The following is a 16,613-nucleotide window of genomic DNA, read 5'->3' on the forward strand; positions in this document are numbered from 1 at the left end:
AGACCCACACCCCCAATAAAGATCTTTGTTGTTCGTGGGACAATGATCATTTAAGGCTGGACAAAAGAATGTGTCCCAGTAAATGACAAACTGACAGTTCCTAATTGAGCTTCACGATTCTGCTGGGCCTACGAAATAGTTATGGGAGGATATGGATACCTGTCATCCTCTTTTATGCTTCCTATAGCGCTACAGTAAAGTTGCAGGCAGATCAAAGACATGGATACTTGTCATCCTATTTTCTGTTATTTTCCGTAGCATCCACACAAAAGCACAAAGGGAAAGATGAGTATACAAAGGAACCTATTCCTGTGAAACCATTTGGTGGAAGCAAAGGGAAATGAGTTTTTCAACAACTATGGAGTACTGGGGAACGAATATAATTACCAGTTGCGCTCACATGCTTGTATAGAACTTTTTTCTGCAAAAGATCTTTGTAGGACATGCCCAACGTGATGTCCTGACACGGACAATACAGAGTGCAGAAAAGGGGAGGGAAAGGTGAATTAAAATTCATCAAGGTAAAGTTACAGATCATGAATATGATTACCAGTTATGCTCACATGCTTCTTTAGAACCTTTAGCCTGCAAAATATCTCGTAGTACAAGATTTATGTGATGTACAATACAGAGTGCAAGAAGGGGGGGAGGTAGATTGAAATTAAACATAGAAACTGAAGCCATCTGTTACAATATTTGTTGTATAATGGATCTATTATCAGAGAATCAACAACTAGTATACAAAATATGATATCAATCCCCTAAACCAATAAAATTTTACACCGCCCAATATTTTGATTACTCTCTCACTAAAGTAAAAAAAGAAAATTGGAATAGGCAAGATAATTTAGTTCTACGTGCATAGATAGATCGAATAGAAAATAAAAAATGATGAAGAATATCAATCCAACAATGGCACGGCAGAAGCATTACCCTTCGTGGATCTACTTCCTGAATCTCATTCAGAGAGAATGCCTTCCTCAAAAAATGTCTGGTGAAGAGCCCTGACACATTGTTCTGCTTCACTGTCATTTACTATTAATGAAATGTTTACCTGATCAGCAGACAACAGTTAAATAAATGTGTTAGATGCAAATAAGATAGGGTGCATCTGTGCCCGTGAAGCATGCCCATGAGAGAGAGAGAGAGAGAGTCTATGTAGGAGAGACCTTAGATGCCCCTTGAGAGATCATTTGGACGTTGACTCCATTGACTCTTAGAACATGAAATGCCTGCCGAAATATGCATCTCGTAAGTGAAATATGGAAGAAAACAAGTGATTGGGAAAGGAAAAACTGTGAAAATTATTTTTACAAATTCAACATAGTTATGGTGAAATAAGTCCCCAAACAGTAAGAAAGAATGCTTCTGCAGTTGTCCAATCTTCACACATGAGAAAATACAATGCATTTCAGAAGAGTAATGATTCAGGAGAATTCAGTAAATCTTCAACTCATGAGAGAGAGAGAGAGAGCACTCGTAGTTTAGCTGCTGAGCTGAAGTATGCCAGCAATTCAAAATAGGTAACTTTGGTGAAGACAATGAAACCGTCATGCAAAAATACAAATAATAAACTTTTGAGTATATTAGAAGACAATTGAATATCTTTGTGTAAATAAAATAACAGACCTTCTCTAGTATCAACGAAGACCTTTGGACATTCCCGATGAGAGATATGATTGATCTGTGTTGAAGGAGATGCACTACAGCAATTTTTTCAAGTTCTTCCACTACATGGTCAAGCTCCTGCCCAAATCAGATTCAGTTCCAAATAAGCTTACTTAGATAAAAGAGTAAGTCAATCAATTTCCGAAAGATAACACGAGCCCGACACTAAGCACCCAAAAAACTTTAGCAGCCCCATGACAGTAAGTCAAACCTTTCAAATCCAATTGTCCCCACCACTCTACTAAGGGCCACGGGGTGTATTAGAACAGAACCTTTTTGCCCAACTTCAACCAACTAAATGATTGACCTTCATTTTTGAGTCTTCTGTATAAGTTTGTAAGGGGCTACAGCCTTGTACATGAATTTGATTAGTGAGATTTTGGCTTGAGCCTTTTCTTTTATTCTATGCGACTCAGATGGCTGTGAGATGCAGTGCTTTGTGGTGGGATTCCAATCGAGGCTAGGTGGGATGCTTAGTCATTTCTTCTTCTTCTTCTCCATCAACTCAAGTAATCTTTTGTTTTATGCCATTGTTGCTGCCTGTGATTTGTCAGTCCTATCACTACTAGGATTGTTGAGTTGGAAGGTGAATCTCTACTCTGATCTTTGTTCTGATCACTGATTTCTGGTTTGTGGGCTACCTAAAATTCTCCCTTTTCCCAATTTTCTCTATTTCAGAATTACTTCTAATCCAGCCTTTGGTTTGTATTGGAAACTTAGGGATTTCATTTAAGCTATTGAACTTGAGGTCTGATCCGAATTTGAGACCAATCCGTTGGTTGGATTGAATTTAATTTTAGTTTTACTGTTTCTGGGATCTCCACCCGTGAGTTCACTGTTTCCTAAATTACCCTCAAACTACTTATCGGATCATTCCCATTTTTTGAGGGGTTCTTATTCTTCCTATTAACTATTGTTTCCGAGAGTTTAGGTGTGATTCTGAGGGATGAGTTTTCAGTCAATTTCTGGGTTTCTATCTGAGTGGGGTTTTGTCTTGGGATCCTATCTGGGAGGGATTCAGAGTTCTTCCTACTTACCCTCCCCCCACCAGTCTGAGAGGTCATCTAGCAAAGTTATCGAGGTGAAATTTTCCTGAGAAACCCAGGAAGTGAACACATTTATTTAGGTAAACAGGAAACCAATGAAATTATTACACAAGAGCCTGAGGTCCATACGCTTGCCTGCTGAATTAGTTCCCTGCTCCAAAGCTTCGATGGATCCAATGTCAAAGAGATACTGACTTCACTAGTAGCAACAACATCAACAGATATTCCCAAATCTTCAAAGATAGAGAAGACCTGAATGTAACAAGCCACGCAAATTGCATTAGAGTATACAGACTACAGAAGCAACTGAGACAGCAGGAGGGGAAAGAGAAACAAATTTGTTAACTAAGTTTCTCACCTTTGCAAGAAAACCAAATTGGCCAAGCATGCGGGTGCTAACTATATCCAACATGGTGACATTCTGTTTCAACACTATGCTAGTAAGTACAGCCTGCATTCGGAAAAATGACAGTTAAATGCTTGTTCATAAATTTTTTTTATTTTAGTGATTCTTACTAGTGAAAAGTCTGCATCTACAAACCTTACTCATATCCCTTGATTTAGTGATAAGGGTACCTGGAGCTTGAGGGTTGTAAGAATTTTTGACCCTAACTGGTACATCACCCTCCCTAGCTGGTCTCATCGATTGAGGATGCAAGACCTGCAAAGGTACAAAAAGAAAATTAGGACTTTCTTTTCGTTTTTTGGACACTATTTTTGTAGCTTAACCAACCATAAGACCTTCTTACCAACTATTGAATTGCCCCTTATTTTTTGATAATAAATTTTGTCAACTCTCCACAGATTCCACTGAAACAAACAGACTGAGAATGGAACGTGCTGGGGTCACATATGGTTGGTTTGATGTCTGATCACAAACCCACCTAAGGACTCTTGACAGAAATAGGATGGATTCAATTGGCTTCTAAAGCTACAAGCAGGTGAGTAGGGAAATTTAGGGCAATCAAAGAGAAGCAATGTAGACTGACTTATCTACATTGTTTATTTTTTTACAAGATAAACAATTGAACTGCCTTGGATGCAAACGCAACCCATCCATAAACTGACAGATTTCATGCAAATTCTAAGGGAATAGCATTATAACTCAAGTATAGCTGTAACCTACATTTTGGGGGATGCAGGTTTATACTTGGACCCAAAGTCCAGTAACCCTGGAAATGTAAATAATAATCGGTCTATCATGATTTCTCAAGCCTATCTAAGCATGAATAAAATCCTAAATTTTCTTAAGGAAATAAAAAACAGTTTGGTATAAATTTAAGGGAATTGATTAAATCACCCACGTAAGCTAGCTAACCCAATCAAATCACACGGCAGCAAGAGGTATCCAGGGATATTTAGGTAATTCGCAGTCACACAGTGACTAAGTCTAATTACAAAAGCAACCCTACATACTTTTTTTGCTCATGAAATTCTCTGGGTGTATCACCAGCAGGTGAGGCAATCATTTTTTCAAAATATAAAAGGGATATTTTTCCTACTCCTTACACTGTCCTTTGCCAGCAAGTTAATGAGCCCTTTGACACTTCAGGAGTGAACCACCGCTGAGGTGGTACTTCTATGAGATCAAATAAGAAAAAGAAAAATTGGAACCAAGTACCTCCAGGTGCAATGCACCAGGTCCAGCTGCACATTGAGGATAAGAAATGACAGCTCAACTTTAACTGAACACAAATAAAAAGTGGGGTTGGATTAGCCAACCCATCAAAAATGTACAATGAAGGGTGTAATAACAGTTTGGAAGGGGTTGAAAAAGTAAACAGTTGGGAAAGTTTACATAACAATATGGCCAACCATTACCCATGCAGATTTTGAATGTAATGTGATGGGCTGGGAGAGGGTATGCAAGAAACCTCATCTTGGCAAACTTGGTGAGATGGTACCATGGAACTAAATCTCGGAGTTTCAACTGAGATATCTCGGTATCAACTAATGTAGATAAGTCACCTAAATGGTTTATTTTATTGGAAATAAGCCTTGAGTTGGGTTATGTACGTGTTGGGCCTTTGATCCCATGGGTTTTCTTCGTAATGAGCCTAAAATTTGGGTAGAAAGTAGGAAAACGGGATTTACTTTATTAGTTTAGTTAGAGTCATGTTTTGATTCAGTTTCCTAGTTAGTTTATGTCACCTTATTAGTTAAGGATTGGGTATTTGAGTTACACCTTTCCTTTTTAGTGTTTGAGTTTTCTATATCAGTTTACAAGGGGCTACAGCCTTGTACATGAATTTGATTAATGAGATTGAGAAGAAAAAAATACATAGCTTTTGTTCTAAGCCCCGAGAGAGAGCATGGTGAGAGATCAAAATACGGTGAGAGGTCATGGGTGAGAGACTAGAGTCAGAGAGATTACCCAATCTTCTTCTTGCCTCCTTCAATTTCTTGTTTTTTATTTTATAGTTCTGAAATTTCCTGCAAATCTGAGAACCAATCGCAGTATTTACTGTTGTTGGACCTGAAGTTTGTGATCCTCCTGTGGACTGGTTATCACTTATGACTGGTCTATATTATAGACACCTTTCGAGACGAAACCTAAGGTCAATAATGGATCGTACCAGGTTTCAACCATATTTGGCATATTTTGGTGGTTTCGACCATGTTCGACCGAATTGAAATGGTAAATTAGGCACTGAAAATCCCCCATCCCTATCGAAACTTGTCTTATTTCAACAGGTTTCCACCGAGAGCTTTCTATTTCGCAAGTTTCGACTCCCTACAAGCAAGATTTTGCATTTTTTGGCCTAAATCACTTTGTTAACCACCAGTTTAATGTATATTGAATTTTCTGTTTTAAAAATAAATTTTCCACAACAAATTTTTGAAAAAAAATAGGGTTATAATGTGATGGATGGACTTAAAATTAATATATGTTAGACACTGTTGGCCAATCTACGACTTGATAGAGTCAGAATTTTTTTTATTTTTGTATTTTTCAAAATTAATTGATGAAATTGAAAATTAATAAGATTTGTTTGGATTTTTCAAACCAAGAAAATTAATGTAAGTATTGGAAAAATATGTTTTCAGCTGAAATTGATTGATAATGAGATGTTCTTTAATTATTTTTATTGATTAATTAATTATTAAACAAATTTAATAATAGTTTTAAACAGACAAATTTGTAATTAAAAATTTTTAATAATAGTTTTAAATTACTTTTAATTAATCAAGAAAATATATGACTTAGGGGGACATTAGAATAAGCTTTGTTGCAGTTTTAGGAGCCTTATTTGATGTCTACATGTTAATAATCTTTGTGTTCATGTTGCAACAGTGTACCAACTAGTGTATAATGGCTGGTGATGGCGGGGACAATGCATGGAGGCATGGGATACCCCTTTCAACTGACAATAAGAATTCTCAGTGCAATTACTATAAGAAAAGAATTGGGGGAGGTGGCTGAGACATCGAGAGAGCCAAAGATTCCATCTACGAGGAACCAAAGTGTGAGGGCCTCATCCCCAGTACATGATCCAGCCGTTAAGATCCAAGTAGGATCCTATCGTCTTTCCCAAACGGGACTGGAAACAAAAAAATAAAAAAAAAAGCTTAAACAGATGTGGTCTGATGTGAAAAGGCTAGTGGGGGTTGCTTTCTCCAACTGAACTTTCTACCACAGCATTCCAGCCCATGTCACTACAGGGCCATATTATCAGAACATGCTAGATGAAATATGTAGGGATGGCCCAGGAGTGAAGGGGCCCACGGCATATGAGATGTACAATGTTTACTTATACAACCACAAGAAAGAGTTGTAGGAGTATATTGAGGGGTTGAAACCGATGTGGGAGAACCATGGAGTGATTGTGACGTATGATGGTTGGATTGCACCCCCTAGATAGTCCATCATCAACTTTATGGTCTATTGTGATGGAAGGACTATCTTTTTGAAGCAGCCTGTGGATGCATCCAAGGAGAAGGATGCAAATATATATACAAGTTGTTGAAGGAGGTGCTAAAGGATGTGGGAATGGAGAATATGGTACAGGTTGTCACTAACAACAGAAGCAACTTTAAAAAGACATGGGAAAAACTGATGAACAATCCCAAGAACAGACTTTTTGGACTCCATGTGCAGCCCATTACGTTGATCTCATGTTGAAGGACATAGGGAATCTTAGAATTGTATGAGGTTGTAGAGAGGGCAAGACAAGTGACCATAGTTGTCACGGCAGGTAGGCGACCCAAGGCATTGGAGAAGGTAAAAAAGCAAGGCGACACCAAGTAGGTGACCAAGGCTTCCAAGTCGGCCAAAGCGACTGGACGCCTAGGCAACGCCTTGACAACTATGCAAGAGACTACTACATGTCTACAATCATAGATTTGCCCTGCAGATGTTGAAGAGCAAGTGTGGTGGGGACTTGGTGAGACCACGGTTGACACACTTTGCCACAAACTACATCGCTCTGAAGAGCTTTGAGACGGAGAAAGCTGGACTTAAGTCCATGTTCGCTTCAGAGCATTGGTTTGAGTGAAAAGAGTTTGCTTCTTTTGGAGGTCGGGCATCCTAGGAGACCATTTCTAGTGACAAATTCTGGGATGACCTAAAGATCGTTAAGATCTTAGAGATGGTCGTCAGTGTGTTGAGAATGGTGTACTCACAAAAGAAGCCCACTTTACGACACTTGTGGGCAGTTATTGATATGATGAAGATGCAGTTGGAGGAAGTGTACAGACAGATAACACACAATTCATTACCATAATAAAGGATCATTGGGAGAGGCAGCTCATGCATCCACTACATAAGGCTGGTGAGCTTTTATCTTACCTCAATTCAACTTGTCATTTAGTTGCTTATTCACTAGTTTGCATTGTTTTTAACATACTATCTCAATCCCAAGCACAGACTTAGGATGAGACAAGATTTGATAGATGCAATTTAAGAAGTGGTGGAGAGTCTTGAGCCAAATGCAGATGCTCAATCCGTTGTCAATCAAGAGGTGAGACTAGGGCATTGAAATGGACTAATATATTTGGTATTGATGCTAACACTGTACCAAACATTGAAATGGATATAGATGAAAGCCTTCAGGGATGACACTGGGAGTTTCAACTGGTAAGCGACTCAAGGCGTTGGAGGGGGGCTAGATGCAAGGCAATACCAACAAGGTGACCAAGATGCTTGCCTAGGTGACCAAAGCGACACTAGTTGTCAAGGCATTTGGATGACAAGGTGGTCACCTGGGCAACGCCTTGATAACTATGAGCTGCCATTTCAGGTCGGGACGGCATTACTGCTGGTTGGTCAATCACCTTAGTATTTTCATTCTTATTTCAGTATGCACCATCGTTTACCATCACCTAACATTACTCTTTAATGCTCTTATGCAGCTGAATGGTGGGTGCTATATGGAATAGACTCGCCCAATCTAAGATAGTAGTTAAAGTGTTCTCCCAGACTTGTTCTGCCACCGGGTGCAAGCGCAACTGGAATACGTTCAACCTCATACACTCCAAGAGGCGGAACTGATTGAGTGTGAAGCGGCTAGAGGATTTGGTGTATGTGCATTAAAATATGAGAATGAGAGAGGACCACATAAACGCCTTGGCATGGATGACGGTACAACCCCAATCGAATTGAGAAAAATCTTCCAGTTGGAAAAACACAAGGACCCCCTTCATGCTTGGGTCAGGGATTGAAGTGAGCCTGTATTAGACATAGTTGTCACGACGTCACAGCAATCCAAGTCGGTGGAGGGGTCACGTTGCCCGCCATGACAATCATGTCGACCATGGCAAAATTGTAATTAAATCCAAAGTTGAATGGCAAACTAGTAGACATGGTTTAAAGTATCGACCGATACGATACAAACCGATACGTATCAATATCTGTCGATACCGATACGATACATACCGATACGTATCTTTTTTTTTTAGAAACTAGTACGTCTCGATTGGTACCATATTGTATCAGCCAATACAGACCGATACGATACGATACGATACGACCGATACGGACCAATAAATATCGATACGTCCAGTAAAGGGTTCTATGGGTGGTTTAATACGTATCGATATATATCAATACATATCGGTCGATACAGCTCGATACATACCGACACGTACCGATACATACCGATACGTACCGATACATTCCAATACATTCCATAAAAAAGCCATTTTCACTCATAGACTCTATACAACTCCTATTCGAACGGAAAAATGAAGGAAAACTCTCAAGCAAGAGACTAAAATCTTGCATTTAATCTTGGTTTTTCACACTTTTGGACTCAAAACAGAATCAAGGAGCGCTACAACATCATCCTTTGCATCATCCAATATTCTTCATGGCTATAGACGATTACAACATCTAAGAAACCTCATCTTTTAAAACAATTTCAATTTAATGCACTTGTTTAGTTATACATTATTATCCATTTTAGTGTTTATGCATGACATCTGTTGTATATTGCTTATTTATATTATTTTTTGTTCCAAAAGTGAATTTCCATGTGTAGCTTGACCATTTCTATGCATATCTGTTGTGGTCGATACGTATCTCCGATACGATACGATACGTCTCTTAAAATCACCCGACCGATACGATACCTAGGGGTGTCAATAAAGCCCGGCTGGCCTGAACCCGGCCCGGGCCCGACCCTGATTTTTCGACCCTGAGGGCGGGTTTGGGTTTAGTTATAGTCTGACCCTGGCAGGGTCGGGTCGGGTCAGAGTTTAGATCCTGGGCCTAGCCCGGCCCGACCCGACCCTGTATTAATTATAGGTATATAATATTACACATATATACATATATATTATATACTTAATATAAGTATTTTCTTGACAAAAAAAAAAACAGAAGAGAATTGTACAGAGATAACTACTAGCTTTGTCATCATCATGAAGTGGGAACCCATAAAAAGAGTAGATCATCTACTATTTTGATCAGGACCATAAAAAGAGTCACTGACATGATTGTTATTTAGTTGTAGCCCCTATAAGCTTCCAGGCCTATTGAGGGGACACCGTTACAATTGTAGAGACAGAGTTTATACACACGCCATTTCTTTCAACATATTTATTAGCTGTCCCATAGGTTGAGATCCTATGTTACAAAAACATGGTCTACTGAGACACGTGGACGGTGCCACAAATCAGGACCAACCCGACCCTGGCAGGGTCGGGTCAGGGTTGAGAGTTTCTTGACCCTGACAGGGTCAGGGTCAGGGTTAAGGCCTCTAGGGTCGGGTCAGGGTTTAGGGCAGGCCCGGCCCAACCCGACCCATTGACACCCCTAACGATACCCGATACCGATACTTTAAACCTTGCTAGTAGATAAATCAAGATTTATAAGATCAATGGCAGAATTGTAATTAATCTGAAGTTGTAAAGGAGTGGAACTGTAATTTAATGGAGTTAAAGAGAAAACTAAATGGGCTAAAGAGAATAGCAATAGAGAATATAAGGGGTTTTATATAAATAATATAAGTTGTCCTTACTTGCAATTTTAAAGACTTAATATGTCTTCTTCAATCTTACAATAACACGATAGAAAGAGAGGTGGTGAACTAGAGTAGTTCCAGCAGAGCAAACTCCTTCTTATGAAGACGATTCTCCCTGCAATTTCTGGAACAAAATCGCAGCGCCAATGTCTGCCGATCCCAATGAGAAATAGCCCCAAAATTCTGCTGGCAACCGAATGGAGAGATCTGAAATCAGATCTAGTGGATGTCTTAGTTGCAGGTTACTTCGAAAATTTGAATCTCACAAAAAGAGAGACTTCTGAATATGAAACTTCCCGAGTTCCAGGTATGGATCGCCCAAGAGAAAAGAACTTATGGATCAAATCTCAGAACCAGTCGATGTCTGTGCAAGGATCCTATGATGGCTTTCCAGAATCTGGTAGTGTACCGCCCAGAAAGAAAAAACTCAAAAACCAAGGCTAAAATAGGAGATTTTGGGAAACAGGGATGCCATGGCGTTGGTCAATATGCACATTTCTCCAGCGCCAGAATGCCATGGCGGTGCCATGGTGACGCCATGACAACTATGGTATTAGATGAGAGTAGGGGTTGGCCCAACACTCAGATTGCTTTACAGATGGATGTTGATGTCAAGGAGTACATGGCGTTAGAGGCTAGAGTTCACTCACATATCCGACATCCATTTGAGCCTCAGCCTGGTGGGGATGGAAAAGAGGAGTGGTCGCGTTCCTCGGATGGCACTCGCACACCTACCCAACTCAGAGCCATGATGATGATGGTGGTGGTTATGATGATGATGATAGATTAGTAGCCTTACACGAGGACCAAATGATGCTAGATCCGGAGCCAACGCCAGAGCTCATCAGATTCACAGGGAAGACTTAGTTTGATCATGCCACACACGATGAGGATCACGGTGAACGAACCCGGGAGAGACTATACTCGAGGTCCACGCAGGCAGTTCAGACCTGAAGAGGAGGCAACTAGGATGGGCATGGATGTATTGAGCTTGTCTAGCACATTGGAAACCATGAGTTGGGTGAAAGTAGAGGATCTAGGCATTGGCATGCACTATCCTTCACAGAATAGAGCCCCAGTCCAGCACATCATGTTGCTAGTAGCTTCGAGAGTATCGGTTCAGCTGTTGGGTATGGTGGATATGGTGGTGGACCATCCTTCGAGAGCACCGGTTCGGCATTTGGAGGGTATGGTGACTATGGTTGTACATATGGTAGATCTTTTAGTTCATCCCCAGCACTGAGTATGGGGGTGGGTTAGGTGGTGGGTCATCTTTCGCTGACATCTTATATCTGGGACAACAATTTGTGCCGGCTCCTCCCAGTTTCAGTTTCAGTGAGTCATTCCCTAGGTTGGGATACCTCCGATATCTTGATAATGAGGCTTATAGGTGGGTAGTCATGGATTATCAGAATTGGTCCAAAAAAATGTCTTCGGATACATATGTGGTGCGTTCCGAGGAGCGGCTACAATTTATTCAATCATATACAGCTCGTGGAATGGACCCACCAAGAAACTGCATGTGGAATTAAGTGGTGAGTGTTGTATGCTTGTTTTTCCATCCTAATGTATGTTTTGATTGTTTAAATAGCATATTTACATTTCCAATATCAAAATAATAGAGCTAGTGTAAGCAGCATTCAACATTCAACATAACCTAGCAAACTTGGGTCAAACCACAAGTACCATTTTGAGTGGTTTTTTGTGAAATTAATTCATGGAATAGGTATAAAATGTTTAAAGTTTGCAGCACAAAAAAAAAAAAAAGGGAAGTAGGGTTCAAAAAACACACTTGCTGGGCCTCGAAACCTAGGTTTTGAGTTTGGTAAAACATACCAGGTTTTGACCTAGGTTTGGTTAAAACTTGTTAAATCTCGGTTTTTCAGACAGGACAAAAAACGGCCTCAAAACCAGTTTAGAACCTTGGATTATACCCTATTTGCCATGCCCAAGTATGCCCACCCTCCATGTGTCAAATTTCAGTCCAAAAGGACCTCGCGACAAGTTGAATAAAGCTTTGATAAATAATCAAAAGGTTGACTCATGTTAGAAGCTTATTTCTAGCTAAGCCATTGAAAAGTGTATCCTACTGTTAAAAGTATCAGGAGTCTCAGGACTGACATTTTATTATACTAGGAGAGAGAGAGAGAGAGAGAGAGAGAGAGAGACGGAGAGCATTCTAAGGTACCAGAAAAAAAAAAAAGAGGCGTGCGCATAGTGCAACAATGTTCCCAACACCCAACCCCCCTCCCCCCCCCCCCCCCAAAAAAAAAAATGTTAATAAGCTTTACCAGGCTGAACTGACTACATTTATTTCAACAAGCTAGCATACCCTTATTACGATGGTTTTTCTTTCCTCAACATCAATGCAATGAGAAGCAATAAGAATCTGTCAATTCAAGCATACCTGAGCCCCAAAATATGCAAGTTCAGCCGCCTCATCAAAAGTCAAATATGGCACAGGCTCTGCATGTGAATAAATATTGGGATCACAAGTCAAAACACCGTCCACATCCTTCCACACCTGCCATCAATTGAAAAAACACCATCACATATCATCATTTGAAACATCACCATAAAAGGTATGAGAAAGCAAGTCCAAGAAATATTATATTTAAAGCTTCAATATGACTTTTCAACTAATTTTTTGCCAAAATTTTGTGAACTAAGACACAAATGTCAAATGATTTTGGCATAAAAATAAGAGCAGCAATAGCTTGTGGAAAACATGCAACTGCATGTGAATGCAAATTCATGAACTCCTGGTGAGCATGCATTCCTCTGCAATGAAGAGCCTGAACTAGACCTGAATCTCACGCAAGCCCAAGGCTTTACCAATGGTTGTGGCAGTCAGATCACTTCCTCCCCTACCTAAGGTAGTCACAGCACAAGATTTCCATCCCTGCAATCAGAAGATTAACATCTATCTATCACGATCATAAGAACAGGCTAAATAATTTCAGATTCTTATAGGTGAGAAAGTAAACAATCTCAAGAGTGGTAGAATACAAGCAAAGCATTGGACCACAAGAACCTTTCCCAGGAAACCAGTAACAACAGGAATAGCAGGATCACTAATCCAATCATCATGTAACCTCTTTGCAACAGTTGGATAAGTTGCTTCCAAGATATCCGCATTTGTGAAGTCGTCTGTCGTTATAAAACCAATATCAAATGCATCATACTGCAAAAGATTGTGCAGCAGTGAGATTAGCCACCAATACAATTGGAACCATCTTACAATAGAGAACAAGCCAGACGTGATGTGTTGAAAAGACAACAATAGGAGAGAAGATTCTGTGACTTCTGTCACATAAGTAGACTATGAATATGGCCAAAAATGCACATGTCAACATAGCTGTCAAGCACATTACTAAAACCAGCTGCAACTGAAAACATGAAATGAGAAATATGTAAAAAGGGGGTACCCAGTGAACCAGGCTCCCGCCACTGCGGGGTCTGGGGAGGTTCATAATGTACGCATCATCCTTACCCCCGCTTCGCGGAGAGGCTGTTTCCTGACTTGAACCCACGACCACTAGGTCGCAATGGAGTAACCTTACCATTGCGCCAAGGTCAGCTCTAAAGGAAATGAGAAAAGTGTAATTGCAAACAAACAAACCTGCCAAGAAATTTTAAATCAAAGAACAAAAAAAGTTCAAGAAACGGACACCAGGATGGGATAATTTCTAATTCGGCCTGAACAAATCACCGAAGGAGCCACGTGGATCCACAGTAGTGTTAGTTTATGAGTGGAGATGTATTCTTCTTTCTGGTTCAACCTTCCTACTTTCTGTTTTTGTACCTAAAGCACTTAAACCCACCCAATTTTTCTCCTTATTTTTCCAAGTAACGCACCACCATGTAACACCCCTTTCTAAACCTAACTTGGCGCCTTTAAGTGACGCAGACCCTAGCCTCCTCGAATTGAAGAAGCCACCCTAAGCCTAGGGTTTTAGTAGGAGCCTTAGTTTAGTTATTTCAGCTCTGTACTTAGTTTTTATTTTGTGTTTTTAATTGAACCGGTCTAAATTGGTTGCATCCAATTGGTTCAATTGGTCTAATTTAAGTGAAGTGCTCCTATTGGCTAATAGGTTCTTATATCCTATTGGCTAGTAGGGAATCTTTTTTTATTTAAGTTGTCTTAAGTCATTAGGGGTAGATGAGTCTTTTCCTTTTAAGTTTGAATTGTTTTAATCTAACTACTCCCATCCACGATTGAGGAAGGAGAGTTAGAGTTGTATTATGTTTTGGCCATAGTCCGAAATCTCGCGAGATCTCGCCGAGATTCTCGGTTTTTTCATTTACCAAGTCGAGATGGCCTACGAAACCAAAAAGTGCACTTTCTCGCCGAGATCTCGGATCTCGGTTTGACATAGGAAAATGCCCATCTAGGTCCTTTATATGAGTGCCAGATCTCGAGATCTTGCTGGAAATTCTTGGTATATAGACACCTATGTATGCCAGGAACCAAGACAGACACTTATTTATGCTTAATATCATTTAAATAAATGCTTTTGTATTTGTAAAGCATTTACTTAAGATATTATTCATAAATAAGCAAACCCCCCCCATTTGAATCCAATAAAAATATTTAAAAAATAAAATTCCAAAAGCAAAAAAAGTCAACCCCCCAGTTCAAGAACAAAAACTAGATTTTCGGCGGTAGGTGCAATTTTCAACTTTCTAATGCTGGGGTTTTTCTCAAATCTAAAAATTCCATAAATCTTATTATGGTAAAACATTGCTAAAAACCAGAAGTGCGGTAAAATATTCATTTGTTTTGATGTCCAAAATTTTTTTTTCATTCAGAACGATTTTGACAGCATTCGTGCAGACCGAATTAAGTTTGACCGGTACATAACTCTTTCAATATAAATCAAATTTTAGCAATCTTGGACTTGTTGGAAAGCTTTCATATTTTACCGCACTTCTGGTTTTTAGCAATGTTTTACCATATTAAGATTTATGGAATTTTTAGATTTGAGAAAAACCCCAGCATTAGAAAGTTGAAAATTGCACCTACCGCCAAAAATCCAGTTTTTGTTCTTGAACTGGGGGGTTGACTTTTTTTCCTTTTGGAATTTTATTTTTTAACTATTTTTATTAGATTCAAATAGGGGGGTATTTGCTTATTTATGAATAATATCTTAAGTAACTGAGCATTTACTTAAATGATATTAGGCATAAATAAGACTGTTTGTCCTGTGTCTGTCCTGGTTTCTAGCATAAGTAAGTATCTGTCCTGCTTTCCCACTAACTGAAACTCCTATTTGGACAAGGTATTTACACAATTTGATAATGCCATTGTGTTTAAATGGCCTAAAATAGGCTGTAAACCGATTTTCAAACCCAAAAGAGGTCTAAAACCCACCGAGATGGGCTTCCGAGTCGGAAAAAAAAAGAAGTGCACAAACTCGCCGAGATCTCGGCCCAACTTGGTTTTGGGCTGGGCCGAGATGGCTCCGAGACCCGAGTTTTCGAACCTTGGTTTTGGCCGATGGTCTTATTATTAATAAGAAATCGTAGGAAGGCTCCCCCACTAATTCATGTTTAAAAAAATCGAGCTTTTTGCTGTTGGCCTTTGCTGCTGCTGCTTCTCTCTTCAGAGACTGTCTTGTGAGTCATATCAAGACCCCTTGTGAGTCATATCAAGGGTGAGGGCTGGTGGATTCCCGCGACTCCTTGCATCTTGTAGATCGGGAGGTCCTTCTTTTTCTTCAATCAAGTTTCTCCAAGCTACTGTTGTTGCAGATCTGCAAATCCAGTAAGTGTTTACAGTTTCTGCAAGTTTCCTTCTTCTTCTTCTCCATCCAACCTAACCCTGATCGATCCCCCTTAAACCTTAATTATTTTAAACCCTAGTTATCCTGTCCAGCCCCTTCCCACCATCAGATCTGTTCCAATTTTACACCATAGTTCCAACAGGCCATCTCCTTCACTCGATCCCCATTCTGCCCCCATTCCAACAGCTAAACCCTAATCCCCCTCTTCCCCATTAAAACCTAAAACCTCTAAAATCTGTCCAGATCTAACCTACCATCCAAACCACACCAAACTTCAACCGAACCACCCTCTCCATACCAGTGACACTCGACCAGAACCCCTTGACCTAATTCCCCCTAAAAACCCTAAATCTCATCATCCCCTACATTCCCAAAACCCGAAACCCTAAACCTAAAATTTCTGAAATTTAAAAACTTATTCAAATCTAACCAAACCTAGTTCATTAAAACTTTCAAAACCTGCCTAGTTTAATCCTATAAACTATATTCCCATTACCTTACCCTAACCTTAGAATTTTGACCTAAAACTACACTTTTGTCTTATTGTAACTGCTGAACCAGCAGCCCCCTTAGTTCATTGGTATTGGTCCTGGTTTAATTGGCTTCTAGTAAGGCTTTACCCTATCTAGAACTACATCATTAAGCCTACT

At 39.8% G+C, this 16,613-nt stretch overlaps 1 protein-coding gene across 2 annotated transcripts in view; it reads right to left on the reverse strand.

Annotated features, from left to right (window-relative positions):
• Nucleotides 1-682: 682 nt before the first annotated feature.
• The window catches only part of LOC122672862 (aspartokinase 2, chloroplastic-like), a 32,055-nt gene continuing 16,124 nt past the window's right edge, over nt 683-16,613 (reverse strand). Inside the window, exons 5-13 of one of the 2 annotated variants that reach the window (XM_043870360.1) lie at nt 13,212-13,361; nt 12,984-13,079; nt 12,585-12,701; nt 3,256-3,375; nt 3,073-3,165; nt 2,844-2,966; nt 1,630-1,746; nt 1,170-1,232; nt 683-1,054 (exon numbers count right to left, since the gene is read on the reverse strand). In XM_043870360.1, the coding sequence (XP_043726295.1) occupies nt 959-1,054; nt 1,170-1,232; nt 1,630-1,746; nt 2,844-2,966; nt 3,073-3,165; nt 3,256-3,375; nt 12,585-12,701; nt 12,984-13,079; nt 13,212-13,361 (975 nt within the window). In that variant the 3' untranslated portion in view covers nt 683-958. The remainder of the gene's footprint in view (nt 1,055-1,169; nt 1,233-1,629; nt 1,747-2,843; nt 2,967-3,072; nt 3,166-3,255; nt 3,376-12,584; nt 12,702-12,983; nt 13,080-13,211; nt 13,362-16,613) is intronic. The other variant, XM_043870361.1, reaches the window with a different exon arrangement.

Source organism: Telopea speciosissima, chromosome 8 (genome assembly GCF_018873765.1).
Source record: "Telopea speciosissima isolate NSW1024214 ecotype Mountain lineage chromosome 8, Tspe_v1, whole genome shotgun sequence".
Taxonomy (NCBI): Eukaryota; Viridiplantae; Streptophyta; class Magnoliopsida; order Proteales; family Proteaceae; genus Telopea; species Telopea speciosissima.